At 36.1% G+C, this 23,866-nt stretch overlaps 1 protein-coding gene across 1 annotated transcript in view; it reads right to left on the reverse strand.

Annotated features, from left to right (window-relative positions):
* The window catches only part of zfpm1 (zinc finger protein, FOG family member 1), a 128,545-nt gene that overhangs the window by 66,574 nt on the left and 38,105 nt on the right, over nt 1–23,866 (reverse strand). Inside the window, 1 exon segment of the mRNA NM_001039460.2 lies at nt 3,428–3,571. Within this exon segment, the coding sequence (NP_001034549.1) occupies nt 3,428–3,571 (144 nt within the window).

Here is a 23,866-nt window from a genome sequence, read left to right on the forward strand (position 1 = left end):
CTTAAAACCCAAACTTATTGTCGTCTGGCTGGCATGCTTTAACAGCAATACTGTTATTATGTATAGAATATTAATGCTCAGTAAAACTACTGTATATTTGTTCTTCGTATTTTATAGATATTTTATTAGATCTTCAAAGTATCATCAGTACTTCACCTCTTGTCCTAAAGGTGTTGACATCTTTTGAGTTACGCCAATGATGGTAAAGATGATGCCACAAAAAAAAAATACTTTACACCAGAAGTGAATAGTATGACATGACTAAACAGAACAACAAAACTCACTATAAACTCAAACAGTATATTAGTTTTTGTAACATCATGCAACTTGTGCACTGAATGTGGATACTGTATGTATTCTTATTCTTATTCTAGTGTTTGTTACTCAAATAAAAGTAACAAAACAATGATCTGAACTCTGATGTAAATGGGTATTTCATTAATAAAGCTGAGGACAGTCATTTATATTGAAATATGGATTCTACATTTGCAAAGTATTTTAAATGATAAACTGATAATCAAGTCAAAATTTGAAATCAACCCCTTCCCCCGACTTTTTTTCTGTTTTCTTTTTTGTTCTCTTATACATATAATAGTAACATGATGCTACAAGTTAGTGATTAAAAGGAAAAAAGTACACATATGTAAAAGTTATCATTTGTACTGATGTAAAAAAAAAATACATAGGTTTAGGAGGTATTAGGTATAAATTAGGAATGTAGAATAAAATCATGCAGAATATGTACTTCTTAAATAAAAGGCAATATTAATAGAAATGTAATAAGCCATTAGTTAATAATGAGAACTGGCCCTTAAACCAAAGTGGTATTAAAACAGAAGCTTAAACAAGTTTAGTACAACATGAGAGTGAGTGAGTACATCTGAATTGTTTTCTTTTAAATCACAGGTGTCAGCTCTGCACAGTTTAGTTCCAACCCTAATTAAACACATCTGATCAAACTAATTGAGTCCTTCAGGCTTGTTTGAAACCTACAGGTAAGTGTGTTGGAGCAGGGTTGGAACTAAACTGTGCAGGGCTTCAGCACTCCAGGAATTGAGTTTGACACCCCTGTTTTAAATTATACCCCAAAATTAATTCATTTTATTATTATTTATTTATGCTGTGCTATTTTACATTTGATTATTTAATTTCTGTATGTGAATTCTTACCAAAAGCTATTTAAGTCATCTGGTGAAATTGTATTCATGCAGCCCTGATAACCACCCCAACACAAACGCTGTTGTTCATGGCTGTTCGAAAGCATTTGATCACAAGTGTTTACACTATGGAAAGCAATCCAGTCAAATCCACTGTATTTCACTGAAAGTGGACAAGCTTAAAAGTGTAAGACCTTGTTTACACCAGTGTTTAATGTTGTGCACTAGTAATCAGACTGACAAAAGTGCATCTTAACACCAAATGTTAACAGTCTTCAAGATGTTTCCCACCAGTTCTCCATTCCACCTTCTGCAAAACTATAAGATGGATCAAGCCAGTGATCAAATCTACTCACTCGACTTAAGATATAAAAAAGGTGTTCTGAAACCCGAAGCCATCTTTGCTTAAATTTAATCAGCTCCTCTGCTGATATGGACGAGAACCATCAGATCGTAAGGATTGCTTTAGACTCACTCGCTTAGATGGACACCAGAGGTTGCGTTGCCATTAATGATTATTAAAAGCTGGTATTTTCGTTGATATTTATGTTTTACAGGTGGTTATCGGCACTGTGTGTCCTGTGACTGGTTGAGTGTTTTTCTGAAGCAGTTATCAGTTGGTTATCGCCTGTCTCTTTCTCTCCCAGATGGTGGATAAGGGAGCTTGCCTTTATTAGCCACTGCTGGCCTGATAAAGACCTGGTATTGATCGCAGGTTGAAAGAGCAGGTTCGTCAAACACGGCTGATTTACAGAGGCTGATAATAGCAGCACCGGGCAACAGTGGAGCCCCGAGGGGTGGAGGCGAGAGATTGATAGAGGGGAAAAAAAGGAGCTAAAGAAACTGGTTAATGTAGACCCTCTTTTCAGCGGAAAATAGTACGATGACAAATATCATCACCAATGCGAACTTGCGATGCAACATACTCGCATGTTCAAACGGATATGCAGATGCAAACAAAACAGGACAATCTCTAAACTAGTCACGATTAGCACCTGACAGAATTTCCATGCGTTTATCAAAAGCAGCCAACGAACCGTCTCTTATCTCCTCAGTCCCCAATTTCACAAGAACAGGAATTTTACAGATTAAATTAAAAAGAGAGAGGAAAAACAGAAATCGTAACTATGAATGTGACTTAAATATCTTACGGCTGGAAAAAAAAGTCCACCATTTATATCCATGAGCTCAAAAGCTAAATTATTTGACTTTATCTGGCAATGAAATATATCTATATGTCAATAAAAGATAATGCATAAAACTTCCAAGTACTAAACAGATTATTAATACAATCTATTCTTAAGTCACCATAGGCTCTCTTCAGAGGAATCATGATTTATCTAAGCTTTTCATCTCATCTGGTGAATTATTCATTATTTATACTTCTGTCATACCCAACCGATGTGCTTTTTAAATGAATATTATAATAAAACTTCACACAATTTTTAAAACAATCATAGTTCATATTGAACATTACCTAAAGCTGTATTTACATTATTTTAGAGTACAACTTTTAAGCTACGTTATGTTTGAGTTACTGTAAGTTTAAGTCTGGCAGATGGTATAATGGCCCTTTAGCAAAACATGCTAAGTACAGGAAGACATTTATTCCCATTGTTTTTTAAATAGGATTTTTTAAATAGGATTTTTAAAATAATTGTGTAATTGTGTTTGTATTTTGCTGTTGTGTTTAAGTCTATGTTTAAAGACAACTTTCTAACCCCTGAGGGAAAGTTGGTTTAATTGAATTGATTTGAATTAAATTGAATTTTCACTATTAACAAACCATTACCCATTGACTTTTTCCACACTAAACTCCTAATTTGCTGCTTATTAACAGCTATTAAGATAGTAGTTAGGTTTAGGTATTGGGTAGGATTAGGAATGTAGAATAAAATCATGCAGAAAATGTACTTCATAAATAAAAACCAATATATTAATAGTTATGTGATAAGCCATTAGTTAATCAAAAATGGCCCTTACACCCAAGTGGTATTAAAATATAAGCTTAAACAAGCTTAGAACAACATAAGAGTGAGTGAGTACATCTGAAATGTTTTCTTTAAAATTATACGTCAAAATGAACCCATTTTATTATTATTTATTTATTATTATTAATTTTCAGTCACTATTATCAATAGACATCAGTGCCAAATCCGTTTCATCACAAAACAATGATGGTTAATCAGACCCTAAAAGGTCTGTATTCAACATTTAGGCAGCTTCTGATGCTTTTCACATGACAGCGGTTTAAGAAAGCATCATTTCACCTTCATTATAAAGCGGTGTAAACGAATGTGGACTTGAACCGTCACATTCGGCAGAGTCTTCCTGATCTGAAGCTCCGCCCTCTTCTCCCGACATGCTGACATCATCAGATGGATCCTCACCTCCATTAAGATCCCCAATAGAGCCTGCAGGAGAAAAAAACACAGAGAAAGAGGGGTCATAAAAAGAGGAGCAATATAAAACAAAAGACATCCGACGTTGAAAAGCCTTTTAAAAGATCCCGTATCACAGCAAAGCCTCGATTGAGAGGCTTTAGATAATGTGAATATACCCTGCTAATGTCTTAAAGGAAGTAGGGCTTTCTGTAAATAAAAAAGTGATAAAGTACATGATTAAGGAAGAAATTCTGATTCATTTCAAACCTACAAGCCTTTTACAGCTTTAATTGGTTGGAAATCCCAGAGCTTCAGACCACAAGGACGTAAATGAACTCGGTGTGCGTGTTGTATCACTGACCAAGGTGATTAAGTAATTTGCACAACTCAATACACTCCCAGCTGGCAGCGGTTGAACAAAAACCTTACATTTTCTAACCGTAATGAGATAACCAACCATTTGCTGCATTTAAAAATGCTTATTTAATTAGTTGATCTTTCCAGATTGGGATGGTATTTATATTTATTAACAGAAATTCGATTTTGTATGAATTAATTAATATAAGACCTGCAATAAAAGGCCTCTCTAAGAATATTAAAATGCAATATGTGCCAGCGGAGCGCTGCTGTAGTGGACACCACAACGGTTTGCATGTTAATTTAACCCCGTATTGTTATTCTAATGAGGTTTAAGATTAGCAATAAGACAGCGTGTTGAGGAGAATCTCACAAACTCACCAAAGCACATTTTCACTCGACCAGGACACCCACATTATTTTGTGCATCTGCATCTAAAGCAAAATTACCAGGGGTTGGAAAATCGGATTTTACCACAGTATTTTTTTATTATAAATTAATTTTCATTAAGTTGTGATGAACAGAGAGGGGATTGTTCGGAGCTAAAGCCGTGACTGGAGGCGTATATATTTACACTTCCTAGAACAAAGAGGCCTATAATCTATACAAAGCACACAACAATACCCGTGAATAAAGAGCCTTGTAGAAAAAGGCAAAGGCAATTTTTCTAATTCTGTTAATTTCACTTCCAAAGCAATTAAAACGAGGCGGAGATAATGCTCGGAAACAATCGCTCCCTGACAAAGTGTTTCTGTCTTTGTAAATGAAACATCTTTAGGCTAATTTCGACTTCCACGCCTGCATGGTTCACTGTAATTTCAGATAAAATTAACACACTTAGATTTGGACCTTAGCAATAAAGGACGTGAGAGAGAGAAAAGTAAAAAAAGATCGATCCCATATGCCATATTTTTAGAATGTAGTCCGGGCCTTGCTAGATCTAATTTTCTATATCTGTGGCGACATTTTCATACAATTAATTTCCCTTTAATCATAATTGTACAAAGGGGCCCCTCTGTTTAAAATTCCAATTACATTTCGTGTTTAAATGTAAGTCTGAATTATGATTTTCTTTCCTATTACTGCTCGGGTTAAATGAATAAATCGCCGCATCACTGCTTGCTGACATCAAATGGCGCGGAAAAAGTTTCTGCTCTCCCTCTTAATCTTACACAAGGAATAATGTGCATCTTTCACAGAACTGAACACAGAAAAAGGGTTCTCGACAATTTAAAATGACTTTATTTGACATAGAAATCAGAAAAAAAGGTGTAAATAATAAGGTTTTTATTTACGCTGCTCAAAATTGAACATTAAAAAAAATTATGTGATTTTAAATGTCAAAACATGAGTGAAATAATCTTGCGCTAGAACATATACTTGTATGTAAACATTCTGACCTGTACATATAAATTTAGTGCATTTATAAACAATAAGCAAGCATACAACATTATATTATATCTCAATATAATAGTGGTTTTAAAAATATAGACACAGTAAAACGACTTTTAAACTTTATCCTCTGGTATATTAACTATTCTTACACTGAATAACATCTTCTATAATTGACATCCAAAGAAAATCTGTATCAAAACAGTATTGTTATCTTCATCACTTATAAAATAATAGTAATAATTCAAGATTTAAATTATTATAAAAATTCTCATTTTCAGCTTCTTATCCTTGTTAAAACTAATATAAAAAACTCTTATTTCGTCTATTATGCAAAGCAAAAGAAAGAAGACAAACTCAAAGACACACTTTTGAGTCGAAACTGCCACTCGAAGAGGCAGAACAAAGTGAGAAAGCTGATGAAGGCGGTGGAGATAGTGCTTTATTAAGCAGCCCCGTCCACATCAAACCAGTGTGCTTAACGCCGGTGATTAAACCGAGAGACAACACATCAAACCTGAGCTCTGATTAAACGAACAAACTTCCTCACCCTCACGTTAATCACCACATTACCAAACAGCCCAAACACAGCAGAAAAAAAGCAACACCGCTTGTATCTGGAGATCAGGGACTTGTAAAGAAAGATACTTCGAGGAGAACAGTGAAAGAGGCCTGTGTGAGAATGTGTGTGTGTCTGTTTAAAAGGAAGTACCTGACTTGTAATTTCAAGCACAAGTGGCTTCACACATTGATCAGAGCCAAGGGCATTAAAACACTTTCAGCAATATTAATTGGCTGGATCCAAGGGTTAACCTGGATACCAGGCACTTGGGGAAAAAAAAGCATACCGCAGGAATCAAAAGGACTTTCATAATTTGCTCAAATGTGTTTTAAACTGATCTAAGGACTAAATATTATCCTCCTATTTTCGCACATGACAACCATGTTCCAAATTATCGGTTGCACGTCATGTTTGGGAAACATCCATTTAAATGAACTAAAACAAATCAATGCAAATGCATTACAAATATAACAAATACATAGTAAAATTGTGTGTGAGGTAAGTTTGTCATTGCGCTTTATTTTTATCCATAATAAGAATAACATGCTGTGTTTTATTGTGACAAAACATAAATGTGGTGACCGAAGCTCTTTTAAGTTCAGCCTGATCTCACGAGAAAACATAAGTATTTTACATTTCGTCAGTTTAGTGGCTAATTTAGTCGTACGAAAATGTATGATTTTAAAAAGGAGGCATGGCATCCAACCCCGGCCCTAAGCCCAACTGACATTGGGTGATGAGCAAATCACACTAAATTGTACGAATGAGATTGTACAATTTCATACAAATTAGTCACTAAATCAAAAAGTTACGAGATGCCGTGAGATTGTGTTGACACATCCATATTATTTCTGCAGAAAAACTGGTCTCAAATTTTTGGTGCTATTCACGATCTGCTGAAACTAATTTCCTAAGTTCATCAAGCTTTTTCTTTTTTATTATTTGACTGTGAGGAGAACAATAGCCATGTTTCCATCCAAAGATTCAAATTTGATTTATGCGCAAAAACTGGAATATTGTATGAAACATTAGCAAATAAAGAAACAATTCCAATCAAAGAGTTAAAGAGAACAAAACCATTACTTCCTGATAAACTGCCACCATATATTTAAAAGAGAAAATGCAATTTTTGGAGGTAGGAGACTGTGGGTTTTTACATAATAAATTACTTATGTCAGAGGTGTAGTTTGTGGGTGGGTTAGGGGGGGAAGAAACCACCCCCTCAATATTCAACACATGCAATTACAACTCTCCAATAGCTACCTGTAAAAGATTTATATTAAAAACAAATAAATACATCAAGAACACACGCTTTTTAACCCTCCCAATGTTCAAAACAAAACCACACCACAGACATGCGCTTTGGGAGCAAAGCAGTTCATAAAATATTATTTACAATTTAAAGTAAATAAAGTTCTTTTTATTTAATAATTTTTTTCTCAAAGGATTTATTTTTAATTCATACATTTAATTTATTTTTATTTTATACCAAAAAATAAAAATAAAAATAACATTTTTTTAAAGTAAATAAAGTTCTGGGAGGTAAAAAAACTAAACCACTTTGTCGATGGACTTTGGCTGAGGGATGTTAGAACGAACCAAAACCACATTTCAGATGTTGTGCAATGTGGTCGGCCCACTGATTTGTCCCATTGTGCTCATTTTTGTTATCACATGATCAGTTAAAACCAAATCGCATGGCTTTTTTTAAACGCATGCTAGAATATATTTAGCAAATGTTTTTCTATCGTAGTTCATGCTATTTTTTTCGTATTGGATAAACAGTTTATTCTACTCAGTTGTTTGCATAAAAAAACATAAAAAGTTTCTAAATGTGTGCAAATCTTAACATTTCCATTAAGCATTTCTTTTCTTTCTTTTTTTTAAAGGTTTTATCTTTAATTGCGATGTGACAGTGGAGGTTACAGACAGGACAGTACTAGGAGCAGCGAGAGAGGAAGGGTCAACAAAGGACCTCCAACTGGGAATCGAACTCAGGTTGCCATGAGCACCATAGTACTATATGTCGGCACACTTAACCACTAGGCTATTTGTGCCAACTCTATTAAGCCATTAATAGGTGGATGGAAACCGAGATAATTACACCCCATCACCCAGTTTTTCATTGATGGTTTGCAGTTTAAAGGAAGTGACTTCTATTATTTACGCAAGACATCATGATGGGGCGTCGGAATAAAGTGGACATACAGCCAGGTAAAAGTACTATTGATCTGAAAGCGAGCTGAAAATGTGCTGAAATGATTGATGAGGCAGTGGAGAGTGCTGGACGAGGCTGGTGTCAGCAGCGTTGCATGGAGCCACAGATAAGCGCTGAGCCTCAGGGCTTGAGCACCACTGGCAGAAGCTCTGCGGACACACACTGCTGTACAGGAGTGGACTTTCACTAGCTCTGCCAACACTTACGCCGTCTCCGTTTCTGCCAACACAGCATGCAGTGTGTAATGAGCTAGTGAACAGTACTCCTGTGTTCACCCAGGAGAACGAAGTAACTTTAGCAACAAAGACAATTTCAATACTTTTTTTGTGAAGGACAAAATAACAAAACTTTTCAGAATAGCAACTTTATTTCTTGCAATAGGGTATACCCACATGGACTTTTAGGGTGATTTTTTTAGTCGATTCAATTGTCTGGACCGTACCCAAGTTCGATTGTCCCCCCCTGCCTGCCATCTTCTCGTTTGGTTTCTGTTCACACTGTCTTTTTCCTTCTGAACCCCGGTATGCTTGCGTCATTGAGCTGCTGCTGTGTGTACGGCTGTTGCTAGGTGACAACCATAAGAAGACGTCCACACATTGCGGTCTTTCTGCTTTAACTGAATATCTTGGTTTTGGACATTCAGAAAGTGATTTGCATCTTTCTGAATATTATAAACACACACACACACAATCACACACACACACACACACACACACACACACACACACACACACACACACAAACACACACAACTGAACATTATGAAAACAGTAGTTTGTTGTACTGTTGTTATTTGAAACAATTGCATTCATACCAGAAGAGAACCAGACCAGAGTTTGTGCGAACTGTACCCTAAACCACCTCTTTCAGGGTGCTTTCATGCTAGCACTTTAGGTCCGCACCAGTGTTCATTTGACGTCACAGTGCGGTACGTTTAGCTAGTGCGAGTGTGCCTTCTGGACTCGGGTGCGCACCAACGAACCGCACCTGGGTGAGCCTTAAGAGGAGGGGAACGGTTCACGCAAACTCTGGTCCAATTCACTTCTGGTATAAATGCAACCCTACCAAATAACAGAAGGAAACTGTGTATTTGTTTTTTGTAAATACGATCTTTTTTATATATATATATCTTAGCTCAGTTGATCAATTCTAACTCTATTTCTCTTATTTCAGACTTTTTCAACATAATTCCAACACCGTTTTTAAAAATGAGTTTATTTGAAATTCAGAATTTTACACAATTTTTTTTTTCTGTTTTTCACAATAGTAAATTTAAAACTCTTCATAAAATCTTCGTAAATCATAAATTTTTACTCCATTTCTCTAATTTTAGACTTTTTCTGCAGAATTGCTACAATATTTTTTTAAAGTGAGTTTTATGCAATTCTGAATCTTCACAGTTCAGAATCTTTTTTCCTCACAATTGTAAAATTTATATCTCACAGAATTAGGGCTGCACAATATATCATTTCTGCATCGTTATCGCAATGTGTGTATTTGCAATAGTCACAATGCAGAATATGCAATTTTGAGTTGTGATTAGAATTAACTAGAAAATAGTTTAATAGCAATAAAAAATAACTAAGTTTAACCCTACTACAGTAAACAGTTTTATTTTTACAGCATGTGACTATAAAAACAAGCCAGTTTAAACTATTTGTGCACAAGTCATCAAACTTGTACCTTTAACAAAGACGAATTGTATTTTTATTTTAATCGCAATGAATACTATACAGTTTTATTTTACATTTGAACTCAATACTGTTCAATAGTAACAATAGTAACAAAAACAATAGTTTTTTGTGAGAAATAGACCAACATTTAAGTCATCGCCTAAATAATGCCACGTATTTGGACAAAGGTTTGACTATACTTCTTTAAATAACTCCCTTTGCTTTTGACAGAGGAACGTCATACAAGTTTTAAAAGATATGAGAGTAGGTAAACAATATCTGCAATTTTTCTTTAAAAACAAGAAGGAGAATAAGAAGGAGAACAACAAGATATGCTTATGAATAAAGCACTGCCAGAAGGACCATGCTCGATGTTTACTTAATATCTGTTGCACTTGCCAAAGCATGAACATAAAGTGTAAGAACGACGTCCTAAACAAAGAAGAATAATTAAATGGAAAAACTCTTAAGACAGCTCACGCTCGCAAGAACAAATAATAGAGTTATACTTGACGAGACTCGTTAATAATGAAATAAAAAAGAGTAAACAGCGCACGGAGATACTGTTCTCATTTCCATCAGTCAAATCACACGAGTGAGTGATTATAATACTTATGATAATGGCTGATTATTGTAAGGTGATAATGTGTGCTGATGATATTCATGTGCGCTGGGCATCGGAGCACTTCAAACGGGCCTGACTGATCCTCGCCGCGGATTTGTCAGCAGGTTGTCAAACATCAAACAGCCGCGAGCCCAGGACACTGCGAAGAGGCACATTTTAAAGGCATCCCTCGATTTCCTTATCGTCTTCTCTCACTCTCTACGCTTCCTACTCTGCCTTTTGCATCCCTCCATCACGCTACTGTCTGTATACCTTTTCTGTGCTTGTGCAAGCTCTTTCCTTTCCCCATTACTCTCCTCTTTCTCTCTCTCTCCCTCTCTCTCTCTCTCTCTGACTGGATAGCTGCGAGCCGTTCCCGGTTATCGCCTCCTGCAGACTCTACCGGTCTGATCTGTCTCCTCTTCATTAAGCAAATACGCCGACGTGGAAATGAAAACATAATAGCTATTTGATTTCCAGCGAGATATTTTGCATATTGGTTCGGAGCTGATAGTGGAATTTCATCAAACCGTTTTTTTTTTTCTTTTTCTTCTTCTTCTTCATGCTTTAAAAACTGAATTACTGAGCTGGGCGGCTTGGGCAGGATTTCTTTACATTGCTGGGAAGAAGGAAGGAGAGAAAAGAAACAGCGGCAGCAGTTCCCCAGGAAGACTACTTAAACGATTAAATATCCCCCCCATTCCCCTTTTTGATAACAAGGAGGGGAAAAAATTTAAAGAATTCACAGCGCTTTAGGTTCAACTATACTAATCAGAGATAGAGAGGAGAAAATTAACTCCTTAATGAGCAGGAGCCGTCTGACAGATAATGGTCAAGGAGAGGCGATAGCAGGGCTGAATGAGAGAGAAAGAAAAAGGAGGAATAAAAACAGAAGAGATGGATTCGCCGAACAGGGGAGAGATCAGATTTTACCCCTCCTCTGGAAATTGTTCTTTGTGTCTTCGTAGGGCAGGTGTGATTGTCGGCAACGATATCTGGAAGGTTACAAGCCAGCCAGGTCGCCATAGAGATGAATGGTGCGTCTGGCGGTATTTCTCATGCCCCTTTGAGAGAAAAACTACCCCTGCAAGCACAGATCAGCTAACCTGCTCTTACCAATTTGTCAGAGCCTTCCTGTAGAGAGTAAAAAAAAGGCCCAGACAAAATAAGTCTGACGATTGTTTTACTTGTTGGAGCACATGTGCTGATATGGTCTCAGTGTTTCTCTCACTGCTTGTATATAAACTTCATATCGGGGGAAAAAAACTGAAGCTGGATATATCAGGTTGTTACATAAGACAGACGTTTGAAAGTTTCATATTCACATGGATGGAAATAATGCTGGTGAGTTCCCCACATCTTTGATCAAGAATTTTTGTGACCTATACATATATTTTATAATAATAATAATATAATAATAATAATAATAATAATAGTAAAAAATAAAAATAATAATAACACAAAAAAGTTAAAACAATTAAATATTTTAAACCGAGCACAACTTAAATGTGTTCAGTAAATAATTGTCATAATCCTTATGATTTTAATCCACATTTACATTTTTTTGTGAGAAATGTATATTTTTCAGTGACAAAAAAAAGACATAAATTACCAATATTTAGTAGAAAAATGTATGACATTTATGTATTTTTGGGTATCCGCTGCGTAAACCATATGCTGGATAAGTTGGCGGTTCATTCCGCTGTGGCGACCCCTGATTTATAAAGGGACTAAGCTGAAAAGAAAATAAATAAATGAATAGTAGAAGAATTTTCACAATTCATAAGAATTTCAAGTCAGGAAATAAAATGATTTATGAAAGAACCCTGAAAACTGTAATGATGCTAAATATTCATCTTTAGTATTTATTCCTTAATAATTAATTAATTGGCGACACGGTGGCTCAGTGGGTAGCAGTGTGGCCTCACAGCAAGAAAGTCGCTGGTTCAAGTCCCAGCTGCATTTGCATATTCATCTCGTGTTCACATGGGTTCCTCCGAGTGCTCCAAAGACATGCGCTATAGGTGAATTGGATGAACTAAATTGGCCGTAGTGTATGAGTGTGTGTGTAAATGTGAGAGTGTATGGGTGTTTCCCAGTACTGGGTCGCGGCTGAAAGGGCCTTCACTGCGTAAAACATATGCTGGAATAGATGGCGGTTCATTCGGCTTTGGCAACCCCTGATTAATAAAGGGACTACGCTGAAAAGAGAATAAAGGAATGTACGAGTGTGTGTGTGAATGAGGTTTTTCCCAGTACTTGGGAAAGTTGGGGCTGGAAGGGCATACACTGCGTAAAACATATGCTGAAATAGTTGACGGTTTATTCCACTGTGGCGACCCCTGATAAACCCCTAAGTCGAAGGAAAATTAATGAATAAATAATTAATTAGCTATTTCTAAATATTTATATTGAAAATATTGTTTATATATGATTTAAAATTCAAATCAATTCATTTCAAAATTTTACTTCTCATTAATATTTTAGAATTGTACTGTCTTAAGTACTAAATGTACTGTCTTTGATTAAATAACTGCAGGCGCGGTGATCCAAAAATTATGATTAATACTTCAAACTACTTGAAAAGCTGTATACTCTTACAAAAAAAAAAAAAAAAACTGAAATGATGTCAAAAATCACATGTGCAACACACATCATACATGTGTACCATGGTTTTGGAACATCTTCATATGGGAATTTTTTTTAACACCAAAAAAAATAAATAAATACATAAAACAAAAAAAACATGATTGCATGTTATTATTGATCGAATTATTATTATTTTCCTACCAACCCCACACATTTTAATGCTAAAGTGCTGCATATATGCAAAATAACAGACAGTACCACATCACAACACTCTCTGAGAAAGCCAAGAACCAACAATCCCAATAAATGTGCATACCCCTCATGAAAGCAAGCACTAAACACCCCACAACTGTTACTTCATCCCACACACTTCAGCTTCACCCCTCCAACCTTCCTCCCATCGCTTCAACAGCAGAAATAGACTAAACACACCACACATGTGCGTACGCGGGCTCATATCTAAACATGTGCGCTTGTGTTTGTTTGCAGAGTGAGAATTACACAAATAGAGAAAAAGGAGGCATGCGTGTGCAAGCATTTATACGAGAGAATGATTGAAAAAAAACAACTACGGGGTGAGTGAAAGAAACAACAGTAAATGGATGGGCATGTGATGCAGAGGAACCTTTTCTGCTGAAGGTCAGGATAGACGTTGGATGTGTGTGCATTCTGTGTGAAATGTCCATTGCTAAGATTGAATATGTGTGTGTGTGTGTCTTCTCAATAGCCTTCCAAGTTGTTCGTGGGGAAAGACAGATACGGATGGATGAAATAAGTAGTTGATTCAGCTGCCCCTCCTCCCCGTGAATCTTGGATGGTGGGAAAGTTGAAATCTGCTGCTATTTTCTATCTTTTATCAGGCGGCTTATCTTCTGGCTCTTGTCTGCGTGCCTGGCTTCGATAGTCCAGGGTCTCCACACTCGCTGCCTGGCAACTTCACTCCCCCCCTCTCGGGTTCAATCTGTCCTCCTCTCACACCACCTTACAGCAAGTGCAGGAGGAGCCAAGCGGAAAATGTCTGTTTACCATTAAAAGCGGAAGTGTTCATAAGACTTGAGGAGTGCTTTCAAAATCTAGATAACAGACTACCATAGCAGTATTATTGGACAAAGATGTGCCAAGATGATTTGATATTGTTGGGTAATCTATTTAAATCTAAAGAACAGACAATGGTTCTTAAACTCCAAAAGGTCTGACTAGCAAATGTAAACATATTATTTTGGTTCTAGCAACTAAGTGGCTAACTCTCACGAGTTTGTATGATTACACTTGTACAAAAAAGTTTATATGATATTTTGGAAGAAAATAAGCATGAACTCAGCTTGAACCACGCAGTGTTCATGTCTAATCATTCGTTCATTCATTTCTCTTCAGCTTAGTCTATGTCAGAAGTCGAACCACCAACTATTCTAGCATGCGTTTTATGCAGCGGATGTACTTCTAGACACAACCCAGTACTGGGAAACACTCATACACAGTTATTCACTCACACATTTATACACTATGGCCAATTTAGTTGATTCATTTCACCAATACCGCATGTATACAAAAATGGCAACAAAAACGCCAACTGGCCCCCAACGATGAGGTGACCGTGCTAACCACTAAGCAAGCATCCCACCCCCCATTTCATGTCACAATTGTTTTATTTCAAGATTTCAAAATGTTATCCTTTAAAACAGGGGTGTCCAAACTCAGTCCTGGAGCGCCAGTGTGCCGCAAAGTGTATTCCAACCCCAATCAATCACACCTAGACAAGCTAATCAAGCTCTTACTAGGCTTTGTAGAAACATCCTTGCAGGTGTGTTGCGGCAAGTTGGAGCTAAAATCTGCAGGGCACCGGCCCTCCAGGACCGAGTTTGGACACCCCTGCTTTAAAAGTATAGCAATAAACCAGTTAAATGAAAATGTACTGCTGCACCTAATAATCTTAAATATATACAGTCAAGCCTGAAATGATTCTTACTCTTGGCAAATTCTGATTTAAAGTTACTTTGTCAACCAGCACGTTTTGGTTTTGACCAGAAAACTTCTCTCAAAGATAATAAGATGATGTACAAGAAGCATCATTGTGGGGGGGGGGGGGGGGGGGGGGGAACAATTATCAACGTTTATTTACATTTTAACAAAAACTTTAAGTCAGAATTTTCCCGGGGTAGGAACTATTTCAGGCTTGACTATATATCTAAACTGAATCTAATACTAAATTAACATTTTAAATCTAAATCGATTTGGTTCATGATATCTGTGTCTACACTCAGCCCCACAGACATATCCAGATGAAGCCAGAATTATTAGCTCCCCTGAATTAATAAACCCCCTGTTTTTTTTTTTTTTTAACCCAATTTCTGTTTAAGAGAGAGAAGATTTTTTCAACACATTTATAAACATAATAGTTTTAATAACTCATTTCTAATAACTGATTTATTTTATCTTTGCCATGATGACAGTAAATCATATTTTACTAGATATTTTCAAGACACTTCTATACAGCTTCAATTTAAAGACACACATACACACACACATATTTAATGGCTTAACTAGGTTAATTAGGTTAACTAGGCAGGTTATGGTAATTAGGCAAGTTATTGTATAATGATGGTTCGTTCTGGGTTGAGAAAAAAATAGCTTAAAGGGGCTAATAATTTTGACCTTATGGGTTTTAAAAAGTTAAAAAACTGCTTTTATTCTAGCCAAAATTAAACAAAAAATAAGAAAAAATATTATCAGACATACTGTGAAAATGTCCATGCTCTGTTAAACATCATTTGGGAAATATTTAAAAAATAAGAAAAAATTTCAACGAGGGGCTAATAATTCTGACTTAAACTGTATATATATATATATATATATATATATATATATATATATATATATATATATATATATATATATATATATATATAAAACAAATCAATATAAAAACTGATTAAAGGCTGAATGTACAGTTTGAATCTGAATTGAATTAGTTCATGAAGTCTCAATGCTTTACATAAAATGTTGATCATGAAGCTCAAAGAGGGCTTTTTTACACAAATTTATGATATGAACAGCCAAATTGATAGCATTTCAAAGTCTGAGAATACGTTCATAAAAGGTTTCATCTGTGCCCAGTATCTGTAACATTTCTCTCCCAAGGAAAACATTTTAAAACTTAAGGCATATACTGAATATCTAAATTCAATCAATCAATTAATCAATCAATCAATAAATATATAAAAATGAATAAATAAATAAATAAAAATAAATAAATAACAATTAAATAAATAAATAAAAAGTAATGTTTGCATGGTTTTAGACTTGTACACATAAACACGAGAGTTTTAACACATTTATAAAAACATCTATCAAATAATTGTGTAAACAGTGTAATTAAAATGTGTTATATATCACTTATTATTTATGCAGGAAATCATGTATTATGCTTAATTGTTTGTGTGTGATTATCATTTTAACACCAGTTTATAGACAGTAGGCGGCTCACTCGCTTCAGAAATTTAGAAAGTGGAAAAGCATCAAATCAGCATAAAAGAATCAAACAAGCATATGGAGAACGCATTATCATGCTTATTTATTTGACACCTCTTTTGTATCATCCTTCCCTTCCACCCCACCACCCAAACAGTGCTTCAGATCAATACTCAAGCGTATGTATGTGTATGTTTAGCTAAAGAGTCCCTAAGCGGCATCAAGCTCTCTGTCTATTGAAGAGGTCAGGCTAACAGCTGCCGAGACGCGTCTAGTGGAATAATGAGCATCAGTGCAAACAGAGCTGAAGGGTTACGCTGAGGTCACAACCTGTTCACACACTCATGCAAGTGTCATACAGGAAGACACATACACACACTTTTTGATGTTTCTTTTAAGTGCCAGTAGCCGTCAACTTGCATGTTATGAAGCATCAAGGACCACAATTTTAGCTAAAAAATCTTTAATGTTCAACTGAATTTAAAAAAGTGACTTACATCTAGTGACCTCATGTATATTTGGGAGGAAATTAACAAAAAAAGAAATCATGTATAGGAAAAACCTATTTAAGTTCTATCTTTCTTTGTCTCCCAGCAAATACATAACATTTATGGATCACAACGAAAGACTGTAGGGCAATGAAATAAAAATATATTGACTTCTATTAGAAGTACATCTCTGCCGACACATGGAATTTTCAGCTCACATTATAAGTAAATTAGTAGTAATTCATTCATTTAGTCTCTTTATTAATCTGGGGTTGCCACAATGGAATGAACCGCCAACTTTTCCATCATATGTTTTACGCAGCGGATGCCCTTTCAGCTGCCACCAATCACTGGGAAACATCCATACACATTCACACACATACACTATGGACAATTTTAGCCTACCCAATTCACCTGTACCGCATGTCTTTGGACATGTGGGGGACACTAGAGCACCCGGAGGAAACATCATCATCATCATCATCATTCTATTAGATAAATATCCAGCTTGTATTTGCCATATTATTTCATTGTTATAATAAAACGATTGTAAACAAAAAAAAAAAATTCCTCAATGCGCAATTTGTTTATCACACATTTGATTTCCATTTATGTTTTCCTAAAAATAGGAATGTATTGGCGGACTCAAGAGCAAGGGGATACGTAAAGCGGTTAATTTCGAGTGAACTACACAGAAAAAAATGTTTGCAAGATTGCTGCGATCAATTTATTTATGGGCTAAATTTAAACAAACCAATTAAGTTTAGGTATGTTCAACATAATTTGTTTAAATTCGGGTCAAATAAAAAGGTTTGCAACCAATTACCTTAAAAAAATTTTGCAAACCCAATGCAGTGTTTCTTCTAAGATTTTTTCCAGCTGCAGTGACAGGCCTTTTAAACAGATCATCTAACTACCAATGGCGTTTTTCAATGGCAAATGTCATGAGTACAGTAATACAATTCGAGATCGCATTCGTGTAATACGATCATGTGAATCGCTTTGCTTGCGCGCCGATTTCCTCTGTTTGCAAAATTTGCGCACCCTCAAATATACGCTGATCAAGCGCAGAGTTTCTTGTGCACTCTCAAATAAATGCTGTTAAAGTGTGTTTTTGTGCGTTTATGTAACGAGTATGTCTGAAATAAAGAAGAAAGGCCATAAACTCCAGCAAGATAAGGTCAGGTCATTGTATGCAGAACCTTAGATTTTTGTTAATAAATAAAGTATAATTATGGAAACTGCTTTCATCATAACTGAAAGCTACGTAGTGTTTGCTTGCTTCACGCATTGCTAAGCCCTGTCAGTCAGTCACCATATAATCTTAAAGGGTTAAAGAAATAACGCACAACACTACTACGATTACAGAACTGTTTGCTCTGTTATAATTCACTTACATTAATACGTTTTGGTGTGATTATAATTTCCTATTTAAAGAAAGAAGAAAAACAGCACCAACTGTGGTCTTGAATGAAATGCTGTAATGTAGCAATGGCGGGAATGAATTTTGAAGTGGCGCCCCACCATGGAAGAATGAATGTAGCGTAAACCATGCATCGAATATTTTTTTTAGTGTCCTCTTTTTTTGGAATGTCAAAATACAAGATGTTGATATAGTCTTCTTTAATGAAGCTCACCTCATCAAACACTGAACAATGTAAAAAAGACACTCAAAGACACTGTTGCTTTAGTTATCAGACCCCAACACGATTGATATGAGCTGTCCTTGGATAAGCCTGCGGTAATACTCAGACACATTCTTTTCCCATGAAAACTTCTTCAATTAAAGTAACATGAGCCAACAAAAGAAACAAGTGCAGATTAAATGAATATCAAAAGTATACTTCAATATCAGACGCCGTAAACTCCAACATACTTTGCATGTTTGCGCATAATGCTTGTGTGTGTTGTTCACACTACATCTAAAAGCAAGAGATTGCATCACCAAGGAACATAAAAGAGTCCAGGGAGGATGAGAGTGATTTCTCTTAAAACTCATCTTCACCCAAAATGCTTCTGAGACTCTTCAGAGGAAAAGGGAGAGACGGCCATCGGGACGGTATGTGGAGGAGACGCCTCTCATCCTCGTCTCCCTCCCTCGTTTCACCGTTCCATCATGCTCTTCACTTTCTACTCCGACAGAACCCAGCAGATCCATCATCATCTTCACACGCCAGACGATCCTCGCTCTTCACACACAGATACGCACGTGGCCTTCACCAGTTTATCCAGACTCTGACCCTGAGATCTGAGCTTCGAGAAGACAAAGGGCTGCGCAGATCTTCCAGCTCCCCCGTATAGACAAATCCGCAGCTGTTCCAGTCCAGAATAAAGACTAAACATGGCAGATCACAAAAACAAGACACGGATGTGCCGACTGGAGCAACAAGACCACAAGATGCCCCCAAAGAAGAACAGCAGAGGGAGGTGACTAAACCAGCCAGAGCAAAAAACAAGCTCGTATGGCATTTACTTCAGTGACTGATGAATGCCTTTGGATTGGGACAAATGGCCATCTAATAGCTTGCTTGAATTTTTATGTTTTTTAAAAGGTTAATCAACTCTATTTAAGTCACTTTATATGCTTCTAACATAAATATTCATGTTTCAAATGATTATTAAGTGCTTTAAAACAATGTTTCTCAACCACGTTCTTGGAGGACCATTAACACTGCATGTTTTGGATGTCTCCTTTGTCTGTCACACCCATTACCGTCTTTCAATCTCAGCTAAAAGCTGATGATCTGAATCAGGCATGTTTGGTTTGTTAAGGAGACATTGAAAATGTGGAGAGATGGTTTTCCTCCAGGAACGTGGTTGAGAAATGTAGAATGTACTTTAGTTGTAGTGTTCTCACAATACTGGAATTTACCTTCGTGGCTAATCACAGTCATTTCTGTTAAGCCCATGAACACAATGACCAATCATCAGTGTTTAAGTATGCCCTCAACCATGCTCAAATGTCTCAGAAATAGTCATTTTCAAAATGGGAATAGACATGGGACGATAACAGTTTTCAAGGTATACCGCAGTTTGGAAAGGTCAAGGTTTTAAAACCGCCAACATTTTCTGCTTTACCGTTCCTGAAGTATGTGTACAATTTTTTAAAAAACTTTTTATTTTATTTTTTAGAACAACAGTATCTCCTGCAGAAGAAATATTCAAAGATGCTGTTTTCAATTGTAAAGAAATCTGTATTTTTTACTGCTCCAAAATATCATAATTCTTTCAAAAAAAATAAAATATATTGTGTTGAAAGGGGAAAAAAGTTTTAGTTTTTTACCTAGACATTTAAAAAGAATATATTTTAGAGCAGTGAGCACAATACCGTAATGCTGTGATATTTTTATCCAAGGTTATCATACCGTCAGAGTCTTATACCGGCCCATGTCTACATAATAAACTATGAACAAATTGATGAATGAGACATTTGAACCAGAATTGAATGGTCCGACTGAACCAGTTGGTGTAAAAGACTTGGATTACCCTATTCAGCCAGTGCATTGGATCAAAGGCAATAATGGCATAAGTTATTTTCAAATTCTCATCAATTTGTATCTTAAATGCTAGGACAAAGCAAGCTGACGGTTGGCCATTATGCAGCTTCAGGCCGCTGGTCAGTGTCTGTCCAACCGGTTTGTTTGATGTGTTCAACATGTCGCCTCTCATCAGGCTCACGTCAGTGAGATTTTGCCCAGTTAAGCATGTAGAGATGGTGACGACCAGCATAGTAATTGAATGCTCCAATAGGCAGTTCAGCTAAAAATCAGAGCAGGAGAGGTCTATTTTGTATTCACATAGGTAAAGGATGTAAATTCTTGTTATAGTTGGCTGTTTGGTGCGTTCATGCACATCTTTTTTTGGTCCAGACAGAACTAGATGGAAGCAGATGGACCAAACATCCAGCTGGAACAACCAGAAGTAACTGATGCAAGGCGACTACTTGCTAGTTCTTTGATGTTGGCTTGGTGGCCAGGCTATAATCAGCCATGGGTAAGAGTTTTTCTTTACCCAATATGTTTTTTGTTTTTTTTTTTGCACAGAATAAGATTTTTGAATAAGTATCAACCAAAGACCATACTCTGCTTCTATGACCAAATAGTCACTTACACCTTATTCATCAAAACATGAATACATGAAAGTGAGTAACTTCACAGCAATTCTACATTTCCTTTTTTTTTTCTTTTTTTTTCTTTTTTGCTTTAAAGGAATAGATCCCCCAAAAATGAAAATTGGTTGTTAAGTCACAAATTGTAAAAAATCTCATAAAATATCCATAAAAAAACTGTAAATAAAAATGATAGTTTGTATGTGTGTACATTTCTTTTCTACTTCTTGTGAAGAGGCAGAGAAAAGCCCTTTATGGCTCTAGTATAACTGTTATGACTTAATCACCATAAAAGCACATAAAAACAGACAATACAGTGAGCTACTGGCCGGGAGCTGAAGCAGACAGACACAGAGGTTATACACACACATACTAAAACACTTAATATTCTTTAGATCAGATCAGTTGTCATGTAAAGCATCAAACCACCAAAAAATTATTCCCACATAATGGTTTAAAAGTAGCCAAAACACATAAATTTTCTTTTTGAGTTCTGCATATGAGTGAATGTCATAAAGATTTGTTTAACATTGGTGAGTAAATCATGACAGAATTAAAATTTTTGGTTGAAGAACCACCCCAAAAACTAAACAAACAAACCAGAAAAAAACAGAACTAAAAAGAACCCCCTGTTTAAACTCACCAAACCCATTGCACAATAAACCAAATTATAAAGGATCCACATGCCAAACAAAAGTCTCGTGTATACATGTATTCACATTATTCAGCTGTGGTCAGATGTATGTACAGTATATGCCACAACTGAGGTACAGACATTCGAAATCATATCTGCAGGATAGTAGAAGAGGAAAGAAACAGGATTTGCTTTTGAAATGTTATCTTTCACCATTGTCGAACAGGCACAAAATAAAAAAGTAAATAAAAATACAGCGATGTGTGAGGGTGGCAGAGATAAGTATGAAGAACGCAGAGTGGGGGTGGTGAGGGTAGATGAAGTAGGTATGTTAAATATAAACCCGCTCACAGCTGGCAGCAGGAAAGAAAGGGGGTATTTTCAAGAGGCAGGGCATCACTGGAGCCCTCAGTGCCGCCGATAACATCCATGTTAAGAGAGAGAGAGCAGTACAGAAGGGGAAAGAAGAGATGGGGGGAGACGAGGGAACACAGCCCAGGAAAGATCCGCACAGAGATGCCGTTCACGAAAGGAAGTATCACCACCCCTCGAACGCAAAAGTCACAACGGGATTTCTGATGGGAAAAATGTGTTCTTTTCAGATGAGAGGAAGATAGAGAGAGCACAGCCAAATGTCAAAGATGATAAATGAAGGAGTGCACGGAAACACCAGCGTACTCTGATGTGCATGTCTAAGACATGAACAAACAGAACATGTCTGTTTGCTCTCTTTCACAAAAAAATGTGCAATGATAAAAGTTACACACAAAGAGAAGTGAAGAGATGCACAGATTTAAAGGAATACTTTTCTCTAAACTGAACGCGTTACTTATTGTTATTTATTTACACATATTTCCATGGAATAAGAATAAATAGGAACTTCAGCTTCCAAGATTTGAAGAAGGCACAAAAATTTCAGGTATATTCAGATGTCACTTTTACTGCTTAAAACAGAAAAAAGACTCAGTGCTGCCAGACCTTGATGAAATTCAGTTTAGACTGATATGGTAGCTGATTTATTGTGCATTTTTTTTTGTTTTGTTTTTTGTTTTTGTTTCTGTATAACAAGCAGACCCAAATTTAAGCCGTTCTTCAAAAATAATGAGTTTGAAATAAATCACTAGCTACGTTTCCATCCACCTATTTTTATGCACATTTCAGATATGCACATAAAAAGGGTTGATGGAAACATAATTATGCTTTTGAAGTTTTGAAAATGTGCATAAAAATGTATGTGCATTACTGAATAGGATAAACATTTTAGTCGATAAGAAAAGATGCGCATAAACTATGATGGAGAAACCCTTTTACTGAACAAATTCCAGTATGCGCATTAAAAAAGTCATATGATTTTGTTATAAAAGATCATGTGATGATAAAAATGTGTGTGAATGGTTAAATCAGCAGGCTAAGCACACTGTAAAACATTGGAAATGTCCAGTATTAGTGTTATTATATTATGAATTACTTCCAGAACTGTCAAGAGCGTCTGCGTCTCATGGCTTCAAACGTCACCACGCGTTCATTGTGTGTCAATAGATAAAGTGTTAAATAGGTAAAGATTCACGCAGCTTCTCCTACCACAGCAAACTCTGTTTTTACTGTTGATATTTGGTGCCAGTTAAGCAGGAGGTGACGAATTTGTTCTCTTTCACTCGTTGGATAGAAGCGCTGCTTTATGCACAAAACTGGAATATATAATTAAAGACATGCAAATAAAGTTGATTCTCATTTTTAGATGGAAACATAGCTACTGAGTCAGTGATTCATAAACCAATCATTCAAACCAGTTTTGCAAACTGAATCATCAAAAATATCTGAGACGGTTCATTAATTCACATAACATAACAGAGCAGAATGTCATCCATTTTGAAATGCTACTGTGTGTAAACAATGCCTGACTAAATAATACAACTTTAACTGTAAACAGCTCACTAAAGGGAATAGCCAACAGTTAATGAACAAATCTTTTCAAAGTGGTTTTGTGATCTGTATCAAGGGATCCTTTAAAACAGTCCAACTCAAACAAACAATCAATTCACTAACCACTCTTAATTTACTGTCATTACATCAAAAACACTGTCAGTTTAATTTATACTTCTTTAAGTAGATGAAACGATTCATTTTTGCCAGATCTTGATAAAAAAAGCAGCAAAACATAAAATTCTGTTTAGATATCATTCATTCATTGTCTTGTCGGCTCAGTCCCTTTATTATTCCGGGTCGCCACAG

The sequence above is a fragment of the Danio rerio genome, chromosome 18 (assembly GCF_049306965.1).
Source record: "Danio rerio strain Tuebingen ecotype United States chromosome 18, GRCz12tu, whole genome shotgun sequence".
NCBI classification, from domain to species: Eukaryota; Metazoa; Chordata; class Actinopteri; order Cypriniformes; family Danionidae; genus Danio; species Danio rerio.